At 42.2% G+C, this 25,145-nt stretch overlaps 2 protein-coding genes across 6 annotated transcripts in view; one reads left to right on the plus strand and one right to left on the minus strand.

Annotated features, from left to right (window-relative positions):
* The window catches only part of WIPF3 (WAS/WASL interacting protein family member 3), a 38,533-nt gene extending 20,905 nt beyond the window's left edge, over positions 1–17,628 (plus strand). For both annotated transcript variants that reach the window (XM_075083147.1, XM_075083146.1), the window contains 6 exons: positions 8,034–8,166; positions 8,841–8,969; positions 10,491–11,303; positions 12,855–13,001; positions 13,679–13,780; positions 14,679–17,628. In XM_075083147.1, the coding sequence (XP_074939248.1) occupies positions 8,034–8,166; positions 8,841–8,969; positions 10,491–11,303; positions 12,855–13,001; positions 13,679–13,780; positions 14,679–14,719 (1,365 nt within the window). In that variant the 3' untranslated portion in view covers positions 14,720–17,628. The remainder of the gene's footprint in view (positions 1–8,033; positions 8,167–8,840; positions 8,970–10,490; positions 11,304–12,854; positions 13,002–13,678; positions 13,781–14,678) is intronic.
* Positions 17,629–19,662: 2,034 nt separating this feature from the next.
* SCRN1 (secernin 1) overlaps positions 19,663–25,145 on the minus strand; it is a 38,386-nt gene continuing 32,903 nt past the window's right edge. For all 4 annotated transcript variants that reach the window (XM_075083152.1, XM_075083150.1, XM_075083151.1 and 1 more), the window contains 4 exons: positions 24,493–24,658; positions 22,357–22,537; positions 20,023–20,182; positions 19,663–19,752 (listed from right to left, as the gene is read on the minus strand). In XM_075083152.1, coding sequence (XP_074939253.1) covers positions 20,024–20,182; positions 22,357–22,537; positions 24,493–24,658 — 506 coding nt within the window. In that variant the 3' untranslated portion in view covers positions 19,663–19,752; position 20,023. The remainder of the gene's footprint in view (positions 19,753–20,022; positions 20,183–22,356; positions 22,538–24,492; positions 24,659–25,145) is intronic.

Genomic DNA, 25,145 nt, shown 5'->3' on the forward strand with positions numbered 1-25,145 from the left:
GCCAGAATTTATGTTTAAAATGTGGGTGTCACTAAGTTAAATACCCACAGAAAAGCTGAATGGCTCAGTAGGTATAAATCATCATATTGATTCTGTTGCATTTTTGCATTCAGGTACAAAAATTTAGCAACCCACACTGGAAAACTTTAAATACACCCCTGTTAATAAGCCCACTGCTCATTTGTAGCAGGAACAATTGAACCTTTAAGTATACAAGATTTTACCTTGTCTGATGGGGTGGCGCTAATGTAAAATGAAGAGGGCTTTTATTGAGTGCAGTGGCATTGATTGCTGGTGGTGTTTGAAATGAGCACTGGAATATAGATGTAGAAGAGAGTCACTCCTGCTGTGCTATTTTATCTTTTGTTCCCTGCCATTGTGTTTACTGGCACACTTCAAGCAGGTAGGTGCTAGTGCAGAGCGGGCACCGTTTCTGCTAGCACTGAAACACCTCATTATTTGGGACTAATGCCAGGACTAGGCAGTGGCTAAAATGACGGGAAGAGGTTTGTAACAACTTTTGCATAGTACTTCCCCTGCTAGAAGTAGAGGAACGAGGCTGGTGTAGACGCAGCCTATCTAAGTACACACATTGCTCGATGACCTTTTCAACCCAGCGGGTTCAGATTGCAGAACTTTGTGCAATGGAGACTGAGATCATGGTTAATCATTATTGTAGATGAAATCGTGGAACACTGGTCCTGTCATTCTCTTAAAACAATTACTTCATTAGCTGCCAGGAAGCTATTTGGCAGGTCCCCTTGTGTGGGTTCCCTCAGAAAAAATGTTGGCTGTAGAGTGACCCCTTACATGGGAAGCGCTTGAAGCTCAGCTTGCTAGAAGGCTGAAAGATTGCCATGTTTACCCAGGTAGACCAACTGCCAAGAATTAATTAGTTTCATCCTATGCTACACAGCAGAAACACACGAGGTGGCTCTGATCTTGTGATTGACTGTGCAGGTGGAGTCTTGCACCGTGGTGAGGTTTCCCATAATTAAAAAGCTTTAAATCAGAGGTCAGGGCTCTATTGTGAATAGATGAACTAAAACTCGCACGTACCAGATCTTGCAAGTTTCTTTATAAATGAACATTTAAAATACTTAAAAGAAGTCATGTGCTTTGTTGTTGAGGCTTGTTGGATTTTTCCTTAAGCTGGACAGGGAGATTGTTTTGATTGTTTTATTTTGCATTTGACTGTGCATGAGTGTAACCACACCTGATGCATATTTAAAGTAAATGCAAGAAGGATGACAATCTTTTTCCCCACTGTACTTCTGTTCGTGACTTGCTGGAAATTGGGTTTATTATTTTATTATTTTAATAAGCTCCTGGGTTTTGTTGCAATTGCATTTCTTGGCACATTCCTGGGGGACACTTCAGCTGCTGGTTTGAGAATTCTTTGTAAAAGCCTCTTGCCTGCTGGGCAAACTGCTTCTGCTGCAAGTACAAATTTGTGAGTTCTTGGCATAATTCTAATCTAGTAATAGTGGACTGATTTTAGGAAAACAAGTTCCTCTGGCATTTCCGATTTCATACTGGGCTACAGATGCATAGATGAATTTTATAATCCTATGCTATGTCAAGGGAGACACACTGGCTACCTTACACTGAGATTTCTGGTCATCCTCCATATTCTACCTTGTTCCAAAACATCATTCTTTTAATAAAAAATTATTACATTGTAGTTTGTTTGCATCTTCTGGCATCTAACTGTCAATATCTTTTTTTCTGTCAGTTCTGTTTTTGAAAAGGATGCAGTCTCTTAAGAGTTGAATTAATTTAAATACATTAGTCCTGATGCTTACAGGGATCTCCTTATGGAGCACTTATGGTCAGCAGCTTGTGATTAAGTGGAAGGACATTATGGAGTAAGTTGCAAGCAGGTTTCCCCTGTTCTTAGACCACTTTTTTTCATCAGTAGAGTCCCCAGAAGGGTATTTTAGCAGGATGTTGCCCCTTACAGCCCCTCACTCTATGTCTGTGCCCTTGAAGACTGTTGTGAGCACCAACCCTGTGCCTGGCTTTCCTTCAAGGGAGTAGGAGCTTTATGGCTGGATGGGGACCCAGTCATCATCTCTCCTTCCGTGCTCTCCCACTTGGAGAGCCTTGCTATGCCATATGGATGACGAGAACACTCATCATCCTTCCTCAGATGATTTCCCAACCCCAAACAAGCTGTGTTTTCCTCTCTATATTCTTAGCCATCTCTGGTGTGACGCACGTACAGCGTTACGCAGCTAGCTTCACCTTTATTGTCCTCCTGTCCTGAACAATCCATTTTTGTCTACCCCAGAGTTCCAGTTATTGTTAATATAGGAATAATATTTAGGGGTGTTTTTGTTACATTTCCAGTTGCTCAGGCTCTTCCTTCATGCTTTGCATCTCCTTGAATTCAGGTCTAGATGTTTCAGTTGTCTCTCACTGTTGATGCACGGTTTCTTTGGCCAGACTTGGCACTGTCACGTCACTGACTGCATCGCCTACGCAGCTGTTGCTGGTTTTGCCCCGTCTGCTGTTCTGCATGCTGGTTTTAACTGCTCATTGCCATGTTTGCAGACTTCTCCTTTTGCATTTCTTGGTTTAAGTTTGGTCTCTGAATCATGTCAGATTGGGCACCAGAGAAGGCCAGGACTGGCCCTGGACCTCTTGTTTTCATGAATATGCGTCTCTGATCAAGCATCCCTTATCTTAGTGCTTTCTGTTCACCTTTCTTTGCCTTGCTGTAATGTGTTTCCCCTTCCTTAAAAGCCAAACCTGAAGTGTTGTGTGCTACGTTGGTGAAGATCCCTTGCCTCAGCCCATGTCTGTGCAGGTTTGGCTGGCCATGGCAGAGAAAAATAAGAAAGCAAGGGTTTGTTAAGGGGTGTCCTCAGACTCTTCTTTTACTAAAATATACACCGTGTATGCCTTCTGCCAGTATCTGTGCTTGATCTCTGCATTGAATCCTTTTTGTCTAGGGGGAAAAAATTGGGCAAGAGGAACAGAGATTGACACCAGATTCGCAGAAATAAAGGAAATTGTCAGCAATGGAGAGACAACATGGGACAATTCTGCCCATAATAAAGTACTGTGTGTCAAATTGATTGATTGATTATTTTTTTTTTTATCAGTATATGTCTCACAAAATGGATAGTTAGGGATAAGCTAAATGTATTTTGACTTCTTTTTTGTTTTAGTTTTTATATCTAGTTCAGATAAATTAACATATTTTCTACATGGCTGTATTTCCAATATTTCTGATAAAAAGTCACCAGGAAAGGGAATCTACTGTGATGATACAATTCATTACATGCTAGGAGTATAAATACTCAATACTCTAAATTCTCTGAAATAAAAGAGAATGTAGTGTCTTTGGATGGAACTGTGCTTTATTTTATCTTACTTTATGGCTCCTACCTGTGATAGAGCTGGAGTACTGGACCCTTTTTTCCCAATTAGCTGATGGGTTTTTTCTGAAGCAAAGGTCCGCGACTGCCTGGCTACTGATTGTCCAGACAGCTGGAGGTACATTTTTGCTGCAGCTGTCACGTTTATGAAGATTTATGCTACCCTGAAGTATTTTGCAAATGCAGTAAATTCAGTAAAGTAATTTAAAAATCACAGTAAATATAACCCATTTATGGGACAGTGTATGTATCCACTGTGACCTGAACAACCTTCCCAGAGTCCAGAGGATTTCCCCTTTTCTGTGTGCAGGGGTGCTCTTTAAAATCTGAAAAATAATAATTAGTAGTTCCCTATAATTAGTGCTACTATGAACTTTTTCAAATGCCTGCTGCTTTGTGCATTTACATCGTTTTAGTACCTGAGCACAAACACCTCTTAAATATTTTAAGTATCATAGGAACCCAGAGGGTAGGTTGATGTAAAGTGATTTTCCCAAGGAGATGCAAGTATCACAGCAGTCATGTACCCAGACATGGAGCTCATTGCAATGGATTTCTGTCAATTTTCTTGAAAAAAGTCTCTGATCTTAATTTGTCTGGTACAACCCAGTTTAGAATGTTAAGACTGTGATTACTCGGGCCGAACCTTGTGTGGTCCATATATAGAGTGTAAACAGAATTGTTCTGTTAAAATAAATTATTCACACTGAAAATGGGAAAAAACTGTTACAAACCACTGGCTACCTCCCCACTGCAAGGTGTATTGCACGTCAGCAAGTAGCTCTGTGTGGGTCCCAATGAGTCGTGCTTCACAAAAAGCACTTCTGCCAGAGAGGATCTGGCCTTCATCTGAAGAAACTGATTATCTGCTGCCATCTGCAGCCCCGTGCTGCGGGGAACGGTCACTCTGGCTGCTTCCATACGTGCTGCTTTCTAATCGGAGCTTGTCTGGCTGTGTCTTGCATTAATTCACCAAATACCTGTCTCTGCTGAATCAGCAGATGCTGAGTCCTCACCACCATTTCCCTGTAAAGGTTTGTGTGTTGTGCGGGCAGACCACCCCTCAGATAGACTTCAGGGCTGACGGACCAGGCTGAGCTGCTAAAATCCAAGTGGTTTCCTCCAACTTTTTGAATACCACATTGGCTCTTTCCTGTGCATCTCCAGTTTTTCAACGTAATTTTGAAGATCTGGAGGCCAGAACTGAACTTCTAGTTCCATTTTTGCTCACATTCTTTTTCTGAAAGGAAAAAATACGTCAGGGGAGTGCACTGTCCCTTCTTGCCACGACACTCTGCTGGGAGGTCAGGCGCACTTGCTCCTGCACACTCACCGCTGGAGCCTGCTGACAGGTTCAGGCTTGTGGCACTCTGGTGGATGTAGGCTTTCGTTTCAGAGATACGGCCAGAACTTGTCATCCAGTAATTTTCAGTTTTACATTTGTATATTGTGTGTTTTTTTTCCCCAGTGGCAGAGGAACGCTAAGTTTTGGTTTTTTGTTCTTTTCAAATGGCCTCAAGTTGCAGTGATTCGGATCTCTATGTATAACCATGCCATCCTCGTTACTCATTTCTCTCCCAGTCTAAGTTACCACCTGCAAGTTTTGAAATTTTTATTTCCATCATTGATGGTTTACACTCTGGAACATCACTCTAAATGTTGTGATTTGACGGTGTTTTCCTGTTTACAGGTCCTTTGGAGGCCTGTCAGGTAGCCCAAACATTGATCCTCTATACCGTACCGAATGGAATAGCTGAGGGTGTAATTTAGGACACTGAAGACAAACGTAGTGGAGTTTGGCGAGATGAGAAGGGAGTAGATCGTCTCATATTCCGCCTGTTTACCTGTGTGGTTTGTTCTGTTCTGTTTCCAAGTATGTATTGAATGTGCCATTCTTTATGTCTGAAATCGTAGCAGAAAAACCTAATGGTTACTAAGGTAATGAGAACCCACCGATTCCCTTACCGATTCATGTAAATAACATATGGAATTTAATTTCACTCTCTGTTACCTGAGGCAGCTCTGGCATCTGATAAAACACACGATCTTCACATTCTTCGCTGCTTCCCTTCTGATTTTCATTGAAAGATTGAGATGTTTCTCTTTCTGTAAACAAATGAGGCTGCCCTGTGGATGGTGTCGTAGAAAGCAGCCTCAGAATTGCATTCTTTGTCTTGCAGCTGTTTTTCCTCTGTGACTCCAAAAGCATTTGTCTTCCTGTTTAAACACTTCTATTTCATGTCATCAGGATTGAACATCTGACACCCATAAAAGTTCCTGTTTATTTTTTCTCTTGATACGCAGCTTACACATTTGGTTTCTGTTGTGCTATGTATTGCAGGCATAGCATGAGAGTGAATCCCACATCAATTTTCTAGTCAAAGGAAGGTTCCTTTCTGATTGTGTATCAAAAAGCAATATGGTAAAAACACGAATTTGCAAACACAGGACACCAGTAGATGAGTGGGTGAGATACTTACCTGGTGAAATGATTCTTGACAAGAATTGTCAACAGCCTTGGGACTGCAGGCAGCAAACAAGAAATCCGAAGGAGCTCTGACCGCTGTGCCACCAGGCAACACTACACCCCAAACCATCTTCACGTTGTAATGGAAAAAGAGAATCCGTATCAAGCTACTCAGCAGCGAATCCATCACCTGAGTCCACCAGGCTGGGCATGGGAGATTGTATCTCTTACGTATTTGAGGAGGAAGAAGGAACAGCTGGGGCGTGGGATGGAGTTGTGCTTGAAGAAAGGGCATCTATTGTAAGAGAAAGGCAGCTTGTTACGCTGCATCATGGGCCTGCAGAACAGTGTTCCTGCCTTTTCAATACTACGAATTATGAACAAATTAGTATCTTTGTTAAGAGTTAAAGTGATACCAAGTCATGGGTCACTCACAAATATAAGTTGCCACAAGTCAGGTATTTTAGCCTCATAGCTATTTGGATATCAAGACTTTATATTCCAATATATATTCCAATAGCCTACCTGCTCAGAGAAGTAGATCAGGGAGGTGAAGTGGGCAGCTAGCATAATATACGGACACTTGAACCCGGAAACGAAAACACAGCTGCTGGATCTAATTTTAAACATAGGTCTTGATCAGATCCCTGTAGATCCCAGTTGTCCCACTACAGTAAAGTCGTTAGTGGGAGTAGAGAGGCGTGAAGTTCAAGATACTGGTAAAAAGCTTTTGTGAGAAGAGGAGTCACCCTTGTTCCAGTTATGGTATTTCCATTTTTCACAGTAAGTATTGTGAACTTGTAGAAAATATAGGTGGAAATAGTTTCTGGCTGGTACGTGGTCTAACGCCGCTTACACAGGCAGCTTTTCTGGGTTGTCTCCGTGGGCGGTGGGACTCGCTGTCCTGAAAGCACAAGGGCAGGCAGCGCTATTTCAAATTGGGAAGCCATGTAACAAAGTAGGGGTTTTTTTCTAATATTTTTAACTAAATACATGGTTACAGTGTCAGTCACAAGATTATAATTCTGAGATTTTACATCAGGTATCAGGAATGCAGCTGGCGTTAGCAGCAATCTGGAGCTCCATCTAGTGGGGCTCTGCAAATCTAGCTTTTTTCTTTTTAGCAAATACAAAAATAACCACAAGTAAGATTGTAATGGTGTAATTCTTCATTTAGGATTCACAAGTTAGGCATTTCATTAATTCAGCAGCTGGTTAAGTATTTTCAAGGGTCTGTTTTGCTTTCAGAATGCTATTTCCAAGTTTGGTTGTTTATTTTAAAGTGTGACAATATTGTTGCGCTTTATTATGACTATGATGCTAAAATTAAGGGCTATGGAAACATTTCTGGTATTCATTCTCCTTAGGAGGTTAGCTAACCTACGGGAACTTGCAGTAGATGTGGAAACATTCAGCACATTGCTCCTCTGGCAGGATTCTCCTCCATTAGACCACTCTGTCAAGGCCCAAAGTTTTTAAAGATTTTTTTTTTAATAACAGGAAACTTGATGAAATATATTCTTATTTCATAAAGAATAAATTTTTGTTGTTGTTATTTTATTACAAAACTTTAAACTACAACCTGACTTCACATTTACAGACCTTGGTTAGGCTGGAAATGTTACTAAAATATAATTGGATTGTTCTAAAGACAGTCTACTCAAACTGGTGTAAATCTCCAATAGAGAGAGGGAGAGTCCAAATTAGTTAGTGATCACATTCAAATATAAGTGCAGTTCGCATTTATCTGTCTTTTTTTTCCTGAGGCAAAGCGGATAAACCAGGGAGATATTTATTCTAAGGAGGCATATAAAATCTTTGTTGTAAAGCATTGTAAATAGCATGAAAAGGGTTATGAGAGAGGCAGTCAGAGCTGGAGCTGTGGGGGAGAGACCACAAAGAGCCAAGCAAGAGGTCCCGTTTCATTTAAACACGCCCCCAAATTTCCTTTATTCCTATATTAGCACAGCTAGTATTAGAATTGTGTTACATTTAAACTTCCAGCTTTCCTGCCTCCTATACACCTGAATGCTGTTCTTGTGGATACGACTCAAAGGCTTTGAAATGACAGCTGCCAAGGATGGTTTATTTCAAATCTTCTATCCCATGTTTGCCTCTGTGTCCTTTCTAAGCATGCATTTTTGCCTGTACCTCCCATGTAATGCTGTTATTGTCAACAGGCAAGTTCAGAGATACCAAAACTGCGGAAGGAAGACCAAAAAGCACGAAACGCACTGTTAGCTGATATCCAGCAGGGAACACGCCTAAGAAAAGTGACTCAAATCAATGACCGCAGTGCACCACAGATTGAAAGTAAGTATGATGTGCTCCTGAGGAAGGTCCCTGGGTGAGCTTTGGTGAAGCCTCAGTTGGGGAGGTCAGCTGGACCGTTTTCAAATTGAAGGGCAGGTTTGATGATCAGCAAAGCCTGCATCTTCAAATGGCTTTAGGACACAGAGTAGGGAGGGTTTGATTTTCTAAACTTGCATCCTGCTCTGAGATCAGCAACTGCTAATGCTTAATAATAAGCCTGTAATGGGATATCACTTTAACAGGCATTCATTGTCCAAAAAAAAAAAAACCCAAAAAACCAAACAAACCAGGAATGATGAAGTACTTGAGAGTTACTCAGTAAAATAATTCTTCAAGTGGAATTGTTGGCTCTGGCAGCAGAATTGTTCTTTAACAGATAAAAAGAACAAAAAATGCCAAAAAAAATCTGGAAGTATAAATTTAATGTTGTCTAACACAACTTCTTGTTGGTGTCGTTATTGATATGAGATTAAAAAGCACCAGAGTGTGCTTTGCTCTTGAGATGTGGGTCAGAGTAATGGTAGTTTACTCTACTAGCAGTAACTTTCCTTGCTGAGCCTGCTTAAAGAGGGAAAAGTCTGGTCTTGGCTATGTGTGTTGGTGCCAAGTCTTAGCAGTCTGAGGGCATAAATGAATTTATGATACATCCTGGGGTTTTTTATTCTTTTTAACAGAACCCAAAGGAACTAACAGAGATGGAGTTAATCCAGCTATTAACAAAGGCGGCTCTCAGCAGCCTCTGGGAGGCTTGTTTGCTGGTGGCTTTCCTGTTCTCAGACCAGCAGGCCAGAGGGACATGCCGGGTAAGGGCTTCATTTGTATGAAGGAATAGCTGGAGAGAACTGTGATTTGGAATAAAAGTGCTTTGGGGTTAGCTTTAGTGGTTGATTTTTATTGGCCTTTTTTTTCTGAACCCTCAGTTCATCATGTGACTATGGAGGGCTCAATTAATAATGTGCTTGAAATCGTCTTTCTAGATCTTGGATGCCTTTTTCCTTAGAATGTAATAACAAGCTATCTCCACACTGGATAGGAAGGAGATCGAGTAGATTGTTACTAACATAACTTTTTCCATTAGTTTAATGAAAACTTTTAATTGTGCCTCAAATTGTGTTGAGATCTGATCTTATCAACTTCAGCACAAATGGGGAAGAAATCTTATTTCCTTCCCTCCATTACCGTGTATTTCTATGGTATTACGGGCTTGTGTGTTACTTTCAAAGGTTCATATTTCAGATTTTTGCCCTCTGGATTTTATTAAGTACAGCTTTCATCCGTCAAGGTTATTTATTGATCTGAAAAAGAAGGTTATTGCTGCTTCATGAAGACAGGAGGAAGGCATGTGTGGGAGCCCTACTGCTGCTTTCACCTCAAGAAGTGCCAGCATCAATGAGGGGTGACTTTTAGAGTCACAGCAATGACCTCTGGTGCTGTTGGGCAGCTGCTGCTTGCTCAGGCAGCACACAGCGAAGTAGGCATTTGCAGGGAAAGACAGAACTTGGCTCTACCTGCAGGGTTGTTTTTTTTTCCTGGAAGGCAAGCCCAAGATGCACAGCACTGCTTGTGACTAGGCTTCCCCACATAGCTTCAGCTGCAGTAGCTACTTTGAGTTGTTCTTAGATGTGAATATAGAACGAGACGCCTTTTTTGACATCTTGCTTTGTGAAATCCTTGACATTTACTCAGGAAATTACATTATGTAAGGTCAAGAGTCTTTTTGGGCATTTGCTGTTGAAAAGGAAACATTTGTACCTGTGCCTCATAGAGGCCTTTGAGGCACTACTTTTAAGAACTTGGCTTTTATCCATGGGATTGAGATGTCTGTGTAACATTTGCGTGAATTTTTTGATCTTAAGGAAGTACTTGACTTCAAGAATGCAAGCTGGTAAGTGTTAATCTACTTGTGTTGTCTGAGGCCTTTTCACTAGGACTCTTGATTCCTCCAAGCAGGTGGCTCATCCATGTTCAGCAGGCTGTACTAGGCAGACAAGGCTGATATGAAGGACCCCAGGCTTCTGCAGAAAAGCACCTTCTCCTTAAACTATTTCTTTCTGCAGAAACTGAGGAACAGGGAGGGGAGCAGGGTCTCTCAGCAGATTGTCATGTAACTAAGCAGAGTCCCCAGTGTGCACTGGAATACATCCTCTCCCAAGCCCCGTTACACCAGGGGCAACCTGCTGGGAGATGCGATGTTTTGGTAGAATTAGTTTAATCGCTGAGGGTAACCACTGGGGAGAGGATGACGAAGAGCTTGCTCTTTGCACTGTTGTATCTGTGAGTGGGAATGAAATCCTGATGTATAACATGGGATACCTGTTTTTCAGCTGGGAGGCCTGGGCAGCTTCCTGGAGTCCGAGCAGCAGCTCCCAAGCCCTCCACCCCACCGAACAGCAGCGTTGCGAAGGCGAGCAGTAACCCCTCGCATCCAGCCGAAGGCCCAAGGGCAGCTGTCCTGCCAGAGCCCCCCAGCATCTCCCGAGCCGGAGCCAGCCCTGGGCGTCCCAGCCTGCCCACCCCGCCTCCACCACCTCCTGCTTCCAGCAAACCTTCCCTCACTTTCCCTCCTCCTCCCCCTCTCCCCCCTCCAGCCGAGCGCCCTCCCAAGGGGGTGTCCCCCAATGCTCCTACTCAGCCCCTGCTCCCTCCTCAGCCCCTGCTCCCTCCTCAGCCCCTGCTCCCCCCTCAGCCCCCGCTCCCTCCTCCTCAGGCTGACAAACCCACCAAGTTTCAAGCAGGTGCTTCACAGCTGCCGCCGCCTCCTCCTCCTCCTCCTCCCCTGCCACTCATGCCCCCCTGCGGGTTTCCAGGCAGGACAACCGATTTCTCTGCTGCTGCTTCTTCTCCATCTGAAGGAAGGGACTGTCCACCTCCCACACCGCCCCCACTGCCTCCTCCTCCTCCGCCACACACGCACTCCCTGACCTCCAACAGGCTCTCCTTTCCACCCTCCCCAGCCTTTAACAGCGCTCTCAGCAGTGCTGACGTGCCCCCTCCGCTGCCCCCCAAGTCTCCACACTTGCTGTCACAGTTCCATAAGCCGAGCAGTATTCAGTCGCTGCCGCTTCCTCCCACCCCCGGACTCCCTCAGCCCGCAGTGGTGGCCGAGACCAGGAAGAAGAGACCTGGCCGAGGCGCAGGTGAGAGCAGCGTTCGAAGAAGGGAGGCTTCCTTCTCCCTTTGCCTAGCGGGGGAAATGGCCACTGGTGGCTGGAGAGCTTGGAGGGGTGGGGATGAAGAGCACATGTAGCAGGAAGGTGGCGTCCGTTGTCTGGGAAGAACACCCGTAGGTTGCACGGCACATAATGAGCACGTGAGACACCAGGTTCTTCTTAGCACTGGGCACTCACATCTGTGATTCTTGGAAGGAACATGCTGATCAGTCAAAGCAACGTTTTAGGACTGCTGGGCTTCTTGCTTTTGTGTTGGCATTGGTGTGCCTCCAGCAGTGCGATGACTGAGCTCGTGAGTGGTGTCCTAACAAGTCTCAGGTAGGACAGCAGAGTGTGCCAGATCTGCAGCTGCTCGAGTGCCAGCCTACCCGTGACACCCCTCTACGCTGCACCAGTGCAGTCTGCAGCAATATTGCTAATGGCTGGGAAATGTTACAGGAGGTATTAAAACAAATATGGGGCAGCTACGGCCATAGATGAGCAAATATGAATGCAGCCCTCTGCTTTTCAACAAAGAGGAGCAGCCAGTGCCTCCTGTGATCAAGGTGGTAGCCAAAGGTTTCCTTGACTGCTTGGGAAGTGGGGACATTGGCTAGTGTTTCCTTGAGCAGATGGTAGAAGGAACTTTTATCATTCTCTGCTATAATGAAGATGATAAAAAAAAAAAATGAGCCTAGATCTGCGTGGGTTTGAAAAATGGAGACAGCCACTTAATAAGGAACATCTGAAGAGAATGTTCTGTACCCTGTATTTTAGCAGCCACATGTCAAGAGAAAGATTACTGGTTCCCTTTGACAGCCATGGGAAAGGCCATGTAAGTACAGTGGATCAGGTGCTTTGTGATGGTGATTAATGCTGCTCAGGAGTTGTCTGATGAATGGTTATTTTTATTGAGATGCCAGTTTCTCACAGTGGTTCAACTTCTGAGGTTTCCATAAAATTAGGCTGCCTTTCTCTTGGCTATCTAGGGGGAGAAGCAGTTTTGAGAGGCTGTGAACTTGGAGGCCTTGGGCTCCCTCCCCCTGACACAGTTCCTGTGGTAGGGCTGCCCAGACGATGTAAGCTTTGCAGGCTCTCGCAATTCCTCAGTGAAATGCACAAGAATAGCGGTAATTCCTCTGCGCACCTGCCAAAGTGTCCGGAAATTATTTTCTTTTAGAGAGACCATGTAGTGAGGTTGGTTTGGTTTTTTTATTTCTTAAAGAAATGGCTTGTTCTTGTGAAAGTGGAAAGAGAATCTTCCCCTCTAGACTGGGGCAAAACCATGCTTCAGTCAGACTTTCCCTAGAAATAGCAAGCCCCAGCCAGCTCCAGTAGTGACTTAAATTTAATACTTATTGCTATAAATCCACGGTCAGGCTTGACAAGCAGCAGCTCCAAAATACCCTACGATAGCTGGGTACGTTTGCCCCAAATATTGCGTTTGTTCTACACTCCCTCCGCTTCTGTGCAAAGCTCACTGTCAGGTTTGTTAAGCCGTGATGACGGTTATGTACTGGTGTGCTGCTTCTTTTCCAGGAACTGGTGCTGGGAAGCTGGCCGTTCCTCCGCAGCCACCAGCAAGATCACCAACAACTGAACTCACAAGCAAGTCTGGAGTCTCAGCCTGGGCTACAGCTCATGACCCCTACCCACCACTTAAAAATGGAAATATGCACATCATTGGTAATGTCATGTAAATTAGAGCTCTTAGCCTTAGGTAATGATTTTAGTACAAAAGCCTGTGCGTGTCTCAGACCTCAAAAACTCATTCGAGACTTCCTCATGACAACAACAGGGCAGCATAACTAGAACCATAAGAAACATTTTTGTACAACCTTATACGATGAGAGAAAATGAAGGCTTTTTCAGAAAGGTTTTGAATCATCCAGCAGACAAGAAAAGCATGCACTACCTGCAGAATTATTTAAGATTGTGAGACGTTGCTGTAGCATGCTTATATTACTATTCTTAAAACCAGTTCGTGGACATTTAGTAGCTTCAATCCTATAGCGCAGAGACTGCTAAGAATTATTTTGGTGGTCTGATGAATTGGCCATTCATTCTTGCTTATAGGTAAATGGCTTGAAAACCACCTAGGAATACCTCTACTACTACAATATCATCAAGGCAGAAAACTGGAACGGAGCTTAACTTTAGTTAGTACCAGGCAGTGTTTGAAATTAAGCAAGAAAACCTGGATGGCTCACAAATGTACTCATCAAGGTGGTTTATGTGGAGTGAGCCACTATCAGTTCCAGGGGAAGATGAGTCAGCAGTTTTAACTGAAATTACTTGTGGCATTTTTTTTTTTAAGTATATCTCTAACAGTGCCTGATGTTTATTTCCCTCAAACTTCCCAGATGACTTCGAATCTAAATTTACTTTCCATTCCGTGGAAGACTTCCCCCCACCTGATGAATTCAAGCCATTTCAGAAAATATATCCCAGCAAGATAGCTAGAGGTAAGTGTGTAAACATGGGAAGGTCTGAAAATTATCCAATAGGATTAAAAACGGGGAGCGAAAATAAGAAGAGAAACCAGCATGAACGTGAAGAACTGGGCTGCTAGCATCGGCACAGAGAGCAATGGGATTTGCTACAGTGGTAACAGGGACTAAAGATACAATGAAAAGCACTTAATTACTTTAAAGTCTTAGTAGCTAAAAACAAAATTATGTGGCTTGCCACGCAGCCTGTGGTCTTTAGGTTGTTCAATTTGCAGAGCCCTAGGTGTTAAAAACAGTGATGACCCATAAACAGGCTTAGGTGGCTACTGAGTTGGGGTTTTTTTGTTCATGGACTTGTGAAATCACAAAAAGTGACTTGATCTTCCATCTTGCATTTTCATATAAATCCTATTCATGGTGTTTTACACACCTGAATAACAAAGGGACTTGGAACCTGAGCCTTGTCAGGAAAGTAATGAATGACTGAACCTTACTTTTCCTTTTCTTCCCCCTTAACTTAGAAACACTGCTGTAAGAGTAGACATTCACCTCTCCAGCTTTGGAAACTGGTATTTGAAGATGTTGAAAGATCTCATGCCCATACTCTGCTTTTTATAAAATCCAGTCTTTTCTGTATTATTGGGTCAACTGTTTATCTCCAACTTTTCATTAAGATGGTGGGGGGTTTTTTGTTTCCATGACTTTTCATAGCAGCCTCAGTCCATCTAAATCATTCACTGTATGATCTGATCAAAGACTTTTTACTGAAGGGCAACAGAGCATGAGCAATATACGCATCTCAGTTCAAGGGCAGGAGATGACTGCAGCGTCCCTGCCGTAGAGCTGCAGCCAAAATGTGTATCCAAAAAAGGCATCTATCACCTCTGACTAAACCTGTCCTTTCCATTTACAGATCCCTCTAAAAATCCTCCATTAAGAACACATGTGAGATGAGTCTTCTGATGCTCTCTGGATTGGTATTAAAAAAGAACAACAAGACAATATATAAAACAGAAGGGGTCCCCACTACAGCGACAGCGATTATATTTGAATTGCGAGTGCTACAATGCTGACATCTCTATGAACTGGAAAAGCAATGTAAATGATACTTTTTGACCTGGCTGACATGCCAGAATGTCAGCACAGGCTTTTAAATTGTTGTATATAGGTGGATATTTTTTAAGCAAAGCAGCATCAAATTTAAATTCTTTGTAGTGTTAAAACAATTCTCCTTCTTACCACGCTGACAGATGTTACCTTAGAATACTTTTCGTATTACATGCCTGTAGTTCATTTTTCCCCTTCCATCACCAGTTTTAAGTATTTTGGAAATTCTCCAGTTCTTATTCAGACATTTTTCAATGAACCAGCAGAAATTAATGTGATACTTCTTTTAGCCTCTTTGTATGTTTCCTCACTTCTATTCCCCCTATCCTCGGATGGCAGCAGAACGTCGCTCTCCTGAACAGATGGGCCCGCAATCCTTTTCTCATCAAGCATGAAGAGGAAGGAGATTACAAGTTGTGGCTGCTGTTGAGCCTACCTCCTACTGATTACAGAGCCTTATAGGATAGTGTCTGAAGAAGCCCAGCTGGGTAGGGTGGTCGTGGACTTGACAAAGACAGAACTTTTCCAAACTGGAGGGAAATAAATTTGTTCTACTGTAAGACACACACAAAAAAAACCCCAAACCTGCTGTGTGTGACTGCACGTGCCACGATGTATGTAAGGGCGTGTCCTGTCTTTTCCTGTTGGCAAAGTGGATGTTACCTGTTTCTCTGACAGCCCATCCTTACCCAGCCGTTAGGAGACCTTTGGCTGAGGGGTCCAACACTTACCTTTTAAACAGGCTGCTAGAGCTACTGTTGTTCACCCACAGCAGCAGTGAGGATTCATTGTCCAAAAGACAGAGTATGAAAGAAGGAGTCCCCACAGTGATTGTTCCCGTGAATAGAGTTGGTTGGAAAAAAGTAACAGCCTAGCAGCGGACAAGTCTTGGAGCTTCCACTTTTAATATGCAGCCTGGGGTAAGGGCTTTGGATCACAGATGTTCAGCTCTGGTCATACGATACCTACTTCCAGCAAGAATTACCCTTATTCTTGTGCACTTCACTGCATTAGGTGGAGTGATGCCAGCAGGTTGAGAGAGGTGATCCTTCCCCTCTACTCAGTACTGGTGAGGCCACACCTGGAGCACTGGGTCCAGTTCTGGGCTCCCCAGTACAAGGGAGACATGGACATACTGGAGAGAGTCCTACAAAGGGCCACAAAGATGAAGAAGGGACAGGAGCATCTCTCCTGTGAGGAGAGGCTGAGAGCGCTGGGACCATACGGCCTGGAGAAGAGGAGGCTCAGAGGGGATCTCATCAATGTGTATGAATACTTGAAGGGAGGGTGTGAAGACAGAGCCCAGCTCTTTTCCAGCATACCTGTGACAGGACCAGAGGCAGTGGGCACAGACTGAAACATCAGGAAACACTTTCTTACTGTGGGGGGTGACAGAGACAGAGCACTGGCACAGGTTGCCCAGGGAGGTTGTGGAGTCTCCATCCTTGGAGATATTAAAAAGCTGCCTAGATGAGGTCCTGAGCAACTGCCTGTAGGTGGCCTTGCTTGAGCAAGGGGTGTTGGACCAGATGACCTCCAGAGGTCCCTTCTAACTTCAACCACTCTTTGATTCCTCTTCTTACAGCTTTCCAGGGTTCACCAGCTTAAGCAAGGGCACTGCTGTTGCACTGGTGCTAACAGCCAGGTAATTTACAGTTATGGTATTATTTATGTAATTGCCATAAATTCCCCTCAGCTGCGGCTGTAGTAAACATTATCAATCTTTCCACTGGCCCTGCCTTTGAACAAAAGTATTTGGAAAAGACAGGTAACTGCATCTTTACAGATCTCTGCTTTTCTCTTAGTTCTTGCAACAGCTCCATTACGCTCTAACTCCTACTCCCACACCCATGCTTGCTCATGGTGTGGAGATGGTGTAAGGGTAAGAAGCTCTTTACCTGTAGGACTCTTCAGAAAGCATTATTAGCCTTTTCTAGCCTGTTGTGATACCTTGTTGTTCATGTGAAAAGAAAAAAAAGTGATGCTTTGACCAATACTTACTGTCACACCATTACTGTAGTTACTTGATAAATATGCATGAATACACTAGTAAGCAGGGGTCAGCATATACATTGCTTCTCAAAAAACTGGAAAAGTTTAATACTGCTTTGAAGAAAATTTTGTTATAGTACTATTAAAGGTGACTTACTGTTGGTTCTCATTTGTTCTGGAACTTGTGTACTGCTCCATAAGAAGTACCTTCATAAGGATTTTAAAATTATTTACTGCTACGCTACCTGCCAGAAGATACCTAAAGGAGAAAAAATTTTACTCCTGTTTTTATTATGGTTAGGGGTATTCTAGAAGGAAACAGCATTGGTTAGAGATTAAACTACAAAGCCCATGCACAGTTACAGGCATTGGTGAAATGTTGTTTCATATATACTGGATCCTTGTTGTTCAAGATCCATTGAAGCTTCTGAGGTTGTGTTACCTGGAGATAGAGAATTACACTGGCTGTCACCCAGTGGCCGTTACTCCCACTATGCCCTTGCACTGAGCCACTGCTGCACTCAAGACCACTGAAGTTTTAAGGCGTGGGCGTGCTCTGCTTTTTCAAACTTGTAGGAACAGTGATTGTGCTCAAGCGTGTAGCACAGTTTTTGGTTGGTTTGGGTTTTTTTTAAAAAGGATTACACAGCTGAAGCAAAAGCAACATACTATTAGAAAATTACTACCTGGATCACTGTGCTCAAAACAATTTATTAGTTCTGTCATATAAACAGTTCCAATACAGACAAATTCCCACAAGATAATTGCAAATGTTGGTTTTTTCTTTCTTAAGAAACAGTCAAATAAGATATATTATGTTTTTAGCAGGAACACCCTCTCCTTCTATCTTGCCTCCCCTCCCAACTCTCAAAGGCTACAGACCCAAGTTGTGCAAAAGAGCTGTGTGAAATGGGATATCCCATCTTCTGCCTTCTGGCTGGGGCAGTTGTTTTATTCCATATTGTAAAATGTTTTAATCACCTTTATCCCTGTTCTCCCCTTCACAAATATCCAGCTACTGCTATCAGCATGCAAACAACAACTGACAGAAGCAGCTTCAAAGTTCAGTATGTATATGTTAAGGGTACTCTGCTTAGGACTATTTTCATTCAGACTACCAAAAGTGGATTTCATGGGAAATCCATTTACTTCAGTTGCGGGCAGTTGGCAAAAGCACTGCTTCTCTTTCAGCTGGCTTCATCCAGCACAATACCCTCTGGAATTAGGTGTGCTCCTTGTGGTCCCTACTCTGGCTAGGTAGAGAGAAGCTAAGTTTTAGGGTTTACTTGCCTATTTTCTGCTTCCCTTGTCTCCATTTTCAGAATACCTAGGTACAGGAGCTCTTCCAGTAATAGAGATCACAGGAAGAATGTACTATGAATGGGAAGGTGGTTAGGTAGGCCATAAGAGAAAATACCTTCATGTTTGTTTTCTGCAAGTGAAAAGGCCCAATGTTTTCTTGTCCAACTGCCAGTTGTCATATAAGGCAATACCAAAGTAACGAGTCTGAATGGAATAATTCCGTAAAAACAGTTCTGAGAATGCAGTGTGCCAATATGGCAATGACTGTATTTCCCTAATGCACAACTCTTACAGTTTCAAGTTGAGGTGTTGCTGCCTTCTAAAGAGCTTTTATTTCCTCAGTACAAAAGTCCATGGTTCTTCACCCTCACCTTCCCTGAACAGTGAAGGATTTTAACTCCATATGCTAAGTTCCGCTTTTTAAAGACGTGGGCTTCTTGTCTGAACCTCCTGTTAAAAAAAAAAAACCCAACCATCTTCACATGACACAGGAAGCAGTGTTTACTGGTTTAATTCTTAAAAGTGTTTGCCCTATCTCACTTCTACAAGAAGAAAATACATGAAAAGCAGGTCTGTCTGTAAGACTGTCAAGGAAGGAAAGCATGCTGCAGAACTGCACTTAATAAAAGGAAGCATAAGACAGCCATTTCTAAGCCTACCCAGTTGGATTGCCACACCCACCAGTAACTCACTGGTACTTAATGGATTCATCAGCCATGTATGTTCACCACAGAGATTGCTAGGAACTGTTCAGCAGTACAAAGGCAGAAAGATAGAGAATAGTCAGGTATTGATCAATGTCCAGCATCTATTCCCTCAAAAACTTCCAAATTTGTAGCTTATATATAAATATGACACCTTATTAATTGCATCTTAAGAGCCAATCGGTTCTGTACAGATGTCTTAGGCATCCAGGCTGGCTCTGCATTTTAGTACTCAGTACTAGAGCAGCAGACAGGTGAATTACAAACACAAGCTTCCCAAAGGTGGGTTCAGGTAAAGGCAAAACTTAACCTGGGGGACCTAATTCTGGTCATTTGTACAGCCATGATGTCAGATGCTGAGTTATGTAACCAGATATGCCCATATGAGGCCAGTACAGGAAGGTCAAGAACCAGGACTTAACTTCCTGCCCCCTGAAACCGGGATTTCAACCCTACTATTCCTTGTATGAATTGGCAAGAAGAGAAAAATGCAAGTCAGCTTTGCTGCAAGCCTAGTCCTGAGCGACAGAGGAAAAACCAGATTGCTTTCAATGATGATATGGCAGTTAGCCTGATGAAGTTAATCTTTGCTTTAATTGGTTGCCCAACATACATATTTAAACATTCTGTACTAAATTAGCCAGCATGCACACAGCAATTGGACCAGTCAGTGACTTTCTCCTTTCACTATATACATACACAAACAGGAACACCACAAGATTGGACAAAGGAAAGCAAATTTGTTAACCGGATACAGCTAGCAATTAACATTTTTTCCTCTAGAAATGTTTTTCCTGCAAATTCACAAGTGTGAAGACTTTCTTTCAAGGCTTGAAGAACTTTGCAGTCTTCCAGTCAAAAGGCTAACAATAGCCACTGTAGCTGAAATGAGATAAAATTCATTTAAAATCCATTCCAAACAAAAGTGAAATTGAAAAGAAATTGCCTGCAATGTAGTATAGGGAAAAGGGACTTTGGAGACAATCCGAGCAGATGCATTGTCACAGAAAGGTGGCTTTGGACCCAATTCTGAACACCGTTAGGCTTAGTGTAAAAGAGACAGAAGAGGATCAGAATCTGATCCAACATTGCACATTCACTGACACATGGTATCAGAAACTCTGTACCTAAAGAATTAAAGTGTTTGCTTACTTTATTTGAAGAACTTTAGTTCTGTGTCAACACAGTCATAGAAAAGATCCACTACTTCAGCAGGATCCAGAACCTCTGTACGAGTAAGGATATCTTCCATTGCTTCTAAGCCTTGTTTTTCAAGGTCTAACATAATCCTCATCAGTTTCTGGCCTTTATCCTAAAGGCATGAAAGAACCAAACACAATTAACCAGCAAACAGGCTCATTAAAGCATTTTACTCTTGTTATGGAGATCTTTTCAAGTATTTTTCAAAATGAGAAAGCCTTTTTAAGTACAAACTATATCTGTTAATAGGGATTTTTTTGATGGTCCAAGGCTAAAAGGAACAGTGCTGGATACTTTATGCATTAAAAATAACCAAGGAGCTGCTAAGTTTAAAGCAGAGAAGGAAGATGGAGTGAAAGATGGATAGAGGAAAATGGTATAGCATTTGTACACAGTGAGAAAGAGTACACATATACCTCTATGAGAAAGAGGTAAAGCGACTTCTTAAGCCTGCAAACCTGCAAACAGAACTATATGAGAAGACCAGAAACCCCAAGGATTGTACAGATCATGGTATATGCATGTTTATCCCTCAGATCATCACCTGCAAGATGATAATTAGATCTGAACTGCTGTGTAATGTACAGCATTATGACCCCAAATCCCATAGAAGGCTCTGCATGTCATTCTGACTTTTCTTCATGTTTCTGGGCAGGAAATTCTCTCCTGAAGAAGGTATCATTCTGTTTTATCCAGATGTTCTTTAAAGTCTCCTATTTTTAAATGAGGTTTGGGTTTTTTTTAAATGGTGAAGTGCTGTTTGTTTTGAATTCCAGAAGGGAAAAAAAAAAGGGGGGGGGGGGGATCATTTAGAATGAGTGATGGCTCTGAGTTTTCCAGGATTTATGCCAGCCTTTGTGCAGAAAGAGTACAGCACCTAAGCTAAGGTTTAGGCTCTCAGGCAGGCAGTTTTTATAGCATGAAGCCTGACCAAAAAGCTGCGTTTCCTTTTCTACCACAACTTTTGGTGTTACACTGGGGGACTTTAATAGGGAAGAATTAACAAGATGCTAACATACCTGTTCTAGGTCTTCCCTAAATCAGCATCTCACGTAATGCTATGGGAGCCAGCTGCACTTTGAGTCAGTGTTACCACAGAGGCCACAGATTTGAAACTAAACCCTTCCAAGGGATTAAAATACACATCTAGCCAAGACTGCACTTAAATAAAGTTTGTACTAGCAAAGGTTACTGTGGTTTCCTTAATCACTAATGCACAAGTCTGAATGCTGTTACGATCTCGGTTAGACTCTTACTTACCCAAATACACACAGAGGAAATTGCAGAAAAGCAAGTCCTCTGTGGAAGTTCAACATGACTATGTGGGTCTTCCACAAATTGCCCGAAATACCAATACCAGCTTGACTGGCATGCCCTGGCGATGTCTCCCTCTGTTTTACTTCCTTATATCCACTTATCCAGTTTACTGCTGTAGTTGTAATCACAAATGTCAAAGAACAGTTATTGAGCTACTTGCACTATGACAGCAAAAGTTGTATCTAAATCAGTTGGAACAGCTGTACAGAAAAATCCTGTTCCTGCCTTTATTTATTCCTGTAAAAGATTTTCAACGCTTTAGGTTTTTACAGTGGAAGGTTTTCAGCTCTCAGGTACTTGCTGCATGGCATTAGCAAGCGTCCTTTCTTCTTCCATGGCGTTTTTCAGTTAATTCGTACAAATTAACAGAAATGCATTGAATTGAGACTTGCAAAACCATCACATGCAAATTATTCCTTCAAGGAAAAAAAAAACTCAAACTATGTAGTTCTTAATCCAGCATATAATTACAACATTCCTGCCATCATCCTATCATATAATTCTGATACCATGTTGTACTAGCATCCAGAGTTCAATGATCAATTAAAAAGGTAGACAGACAATGGGGGATTGAACAAGCTAACCAGCTCGTCAGTTTGACTCTTCACTTTGTAAAAATAATGGAGCAGAGCAACACTCTAAGAATTAAAAAAAAAACACCAACAAACTATGCAGAACAGTTTGTCCTTCAGAGGGCGTCATTATTCAAACTAAACTTGCAAGGATTCTAAGAATATTCAGAGAATGTTTGGTGGGGGTTTTTTGTGGTTTTCGTTTGTTTGTTTTGTTTTGTTTTTGGGTTGTTTGTTTGTTTTGTTGTTGTTGTTGTTTGGTTTTTTTAAATTCTGATAGCATGGAGGAATGTTTAGCCAGAACAGGCTGTATCCTTGTTTTTCAGTGAGTGACTCTGAAGTTATAGAGTTAGGAATCTACATTTACTTCTTGAATTCCAGGTCCCACAGCCCTTACCTGATCATTCTCAAGGAGAGATCGGGCCCATTCATGTGCCTTGTACAATTCATGCCTGCGATCAGGTTTCTCCTGGAATCGAGGTATCTTTTTAGCAGGATCATCATTGCCAAAAGAAGGAGACTGTACTTTTGGTACTAATTTTACATCATCAACAAAAATAAAGGGTTTAAATATGGACCTGAAAGAAATGAGAATTATTGCTTGCAGTAAATAAGAGAGATTGTTTTAGTATGTTATTCAAACGTTCACCAGGCTATTTTAAAATGACAGATACAGAACAGCATAGGTAATTCATGTGCACTAGACACAGACTAGGTTAGAGAGTTGGTACTGGTCACAATTAAAATACATCTTTGTGTTTTAAAAGAATTAGGTTTGCCAATTACTGTAAAACTTTATTACCCCTTTTTACATACTGGCTTCTTTGGTCTCCTTCATGCCAGTTCTGCCACTTCTTTAGAAAAGTAGCACTGTATTTTCCTCTCCCAAGTTTTTTTAACAAATCTCAGCATTCGGCCTCACATCAGTTTTTCTCCTCTGTTCAGACTGCCATCTATCCTCCTCCTCATCCTCCCAGATTTAATTTTCATTAAAATCACAAATACACACTGGTATGGAGCAGGGAAGATTACATACCTTACTCAATATAAGAAGATTTGGAACATAACCAGCAGGACTTCAAAATTTTATCTCAAGGTGGGGGGAAAAAAAAAAAAAAAAGACATAGCTACCAATATTGTGATGCTTCTCAAACAACTTCAAACTGTGTTTGGATCTAAACTCCACAGAGACAGACAGACAAAACCCCAGCAATCCAGGATCTTAATTACTGAGAATCTGAGAGTAGGCATTGGCAAGTGCATGGAGAAACTGCCTTCCTTCCCTTTAGATACACAACAAAACATCACCCTGCGTTCTGCGGTAAAGAAGCTGCCAGAAGTGCAAGACTTCTGCAAAACGTGATTAATAATCACTGCCTGCATACAGTCAGCAGGTTCAATGCTGCTACCCTTTCCATCACTGTCATGAAGCTTGCTGACTAAGAGTTTATGTGACTCACTAGCTGCACTTAATGCTTTTTTAATGCATTAGAGTGTAAAATAAAGCAAGAAAGGCCACTAAAGGGTTTTTTACAGCTAGGCTCTCCACCTTTTAAAAGAAAAGAAATCCCACCAAAACATTTTAAAGCCTTGCTCCTTTTTATCTCAAAGGATTTGCATCAAGTCAAAGAAAAGTTCTGGTAAGCAAGTTCAAACTTCATACTTAACCCAGAAGGTCTGAGTTGCATAATGCAAGGCAGGTAGAAAGTCCCTTTGACATGGATGACTTCTGTAGCCCTCAGTAGAACCTAATGCTTACTTAGGTTCTACCTAAGAAACTAACGCTACTCTTCTCATAGGAAAGTCTGTCAGCTGTTCAAGGACACCATCTTCTTCTCTCCATAACCTCTTTACCTCAATGCAAGTGGCAGATCTCCTGAATAACTGCAAGTGGTTTAGTTTAATTTCTGTGAATCCCAGGTGGATTCTGTTTAAAACATAAGATAATTTGTTAGTTCTTTCATGATTTGGCCCATGACTTCCCTTATCTCCTCTGCTGCTTTCAACTAGAGAAGATGTTATTTAAACCAACAAGAAATTGTCCCTCCAATAAAAACACACATGCTTGGGATACCTGGGAATTGCTGATGTTTTGCTGTTAACATTTTGAAGTCATACAAAGCTACCGACAGTACACGCCCCCTCTCTGCTAGTTAGACACTTCATTTGTTTCAGTTGTATACCCACCTGTTCAAGAGAAGCAACTAATATGGTCTCAACCTCATCATCTTAATAAGAACCCACTGGAAAGCAACTATGCCTGAGTAGTAGTTGCTGGGTTCTCCCTAAACTGCATTTACTCTAGCAGCTCTGAATTTAGGCAAAGTTCCAGATCAAGCCTTTCAGCCCAATGGCATCCATTTAGAATTGCAGCAAGATGCAGTTCAGTAACACAGGAGTATCAGGTTGCACACCAACAACTACTGATTGCATTTCTGCTTAGAACATGCCCTTGAAACATGTTCCAATTCAGGTAGCAGGGTTTGTTTAATATCTTTCAACACATTGTCTGCTATGCAGTGCTGTGGCTTACCTTGAAGGATCTGGCGTGCCAGTGAAGTAATGAACACAAGGAAAACTAGGGTCCTGAGGCAGAACAGACACTATACTAGCTGTAGTAAGGAAAGATTCAGAGTCCACACAGACACCACTATCCTTATCACGCAGGACATTAATCATAGCTTGTGCAGAAACGTCACCTAGATGAAGGGGTTTAAAAAAAAAAAAAAAATATCCTGAGTGTTCAATGGCTTGGACCCCAGGTAAAGATTTTAGCCTGAATGGGCTTTGGCCTAATATGGCCAGTGACACTCGACATGGGCATGTCACAGATCCCAGTTAATAGTTTCTATTTAAACAATGTAAACCCAGAATTAACTTGCCCAGCTAGTAAAGGAGAACAGTAAGAAGCATTAATTAGGCTTACATTAAAACATTACATTAAATCTCCTAGGTAGGGAGACATGACATTTAAAAGGCATTCTTCAGGAAGAAGGCCATCATGTCTGTAATACTGCTTTAACAAACACTATGAACAGACTACTTCCATAAAATACCCATCTTCCTCTAAGAAGCTACTTCTACCCCAGCCCGGGCAGAATGGCATCTCCCACTTCTCATCTATTTCCAAAATTTTGAAACATCATCTCGCATTCACAAGGTGTTACAGCAGTGTACTTAGACACT

This window comes from Phalacrocorax aristotelis, chromosome 2, assembly GCF_949628215.1.
Source record: "Phalacrocorax aristotelis chromosome 2, bGulAri2.1, whole genome shotgun sequence".
Lineage (NCBI taxonomy): Eukaryota > Metazoa > Chordata > Aves > Suliformes > Phalacrocoracidae > Phalacrocorax > Phalacrocorax aristotelis.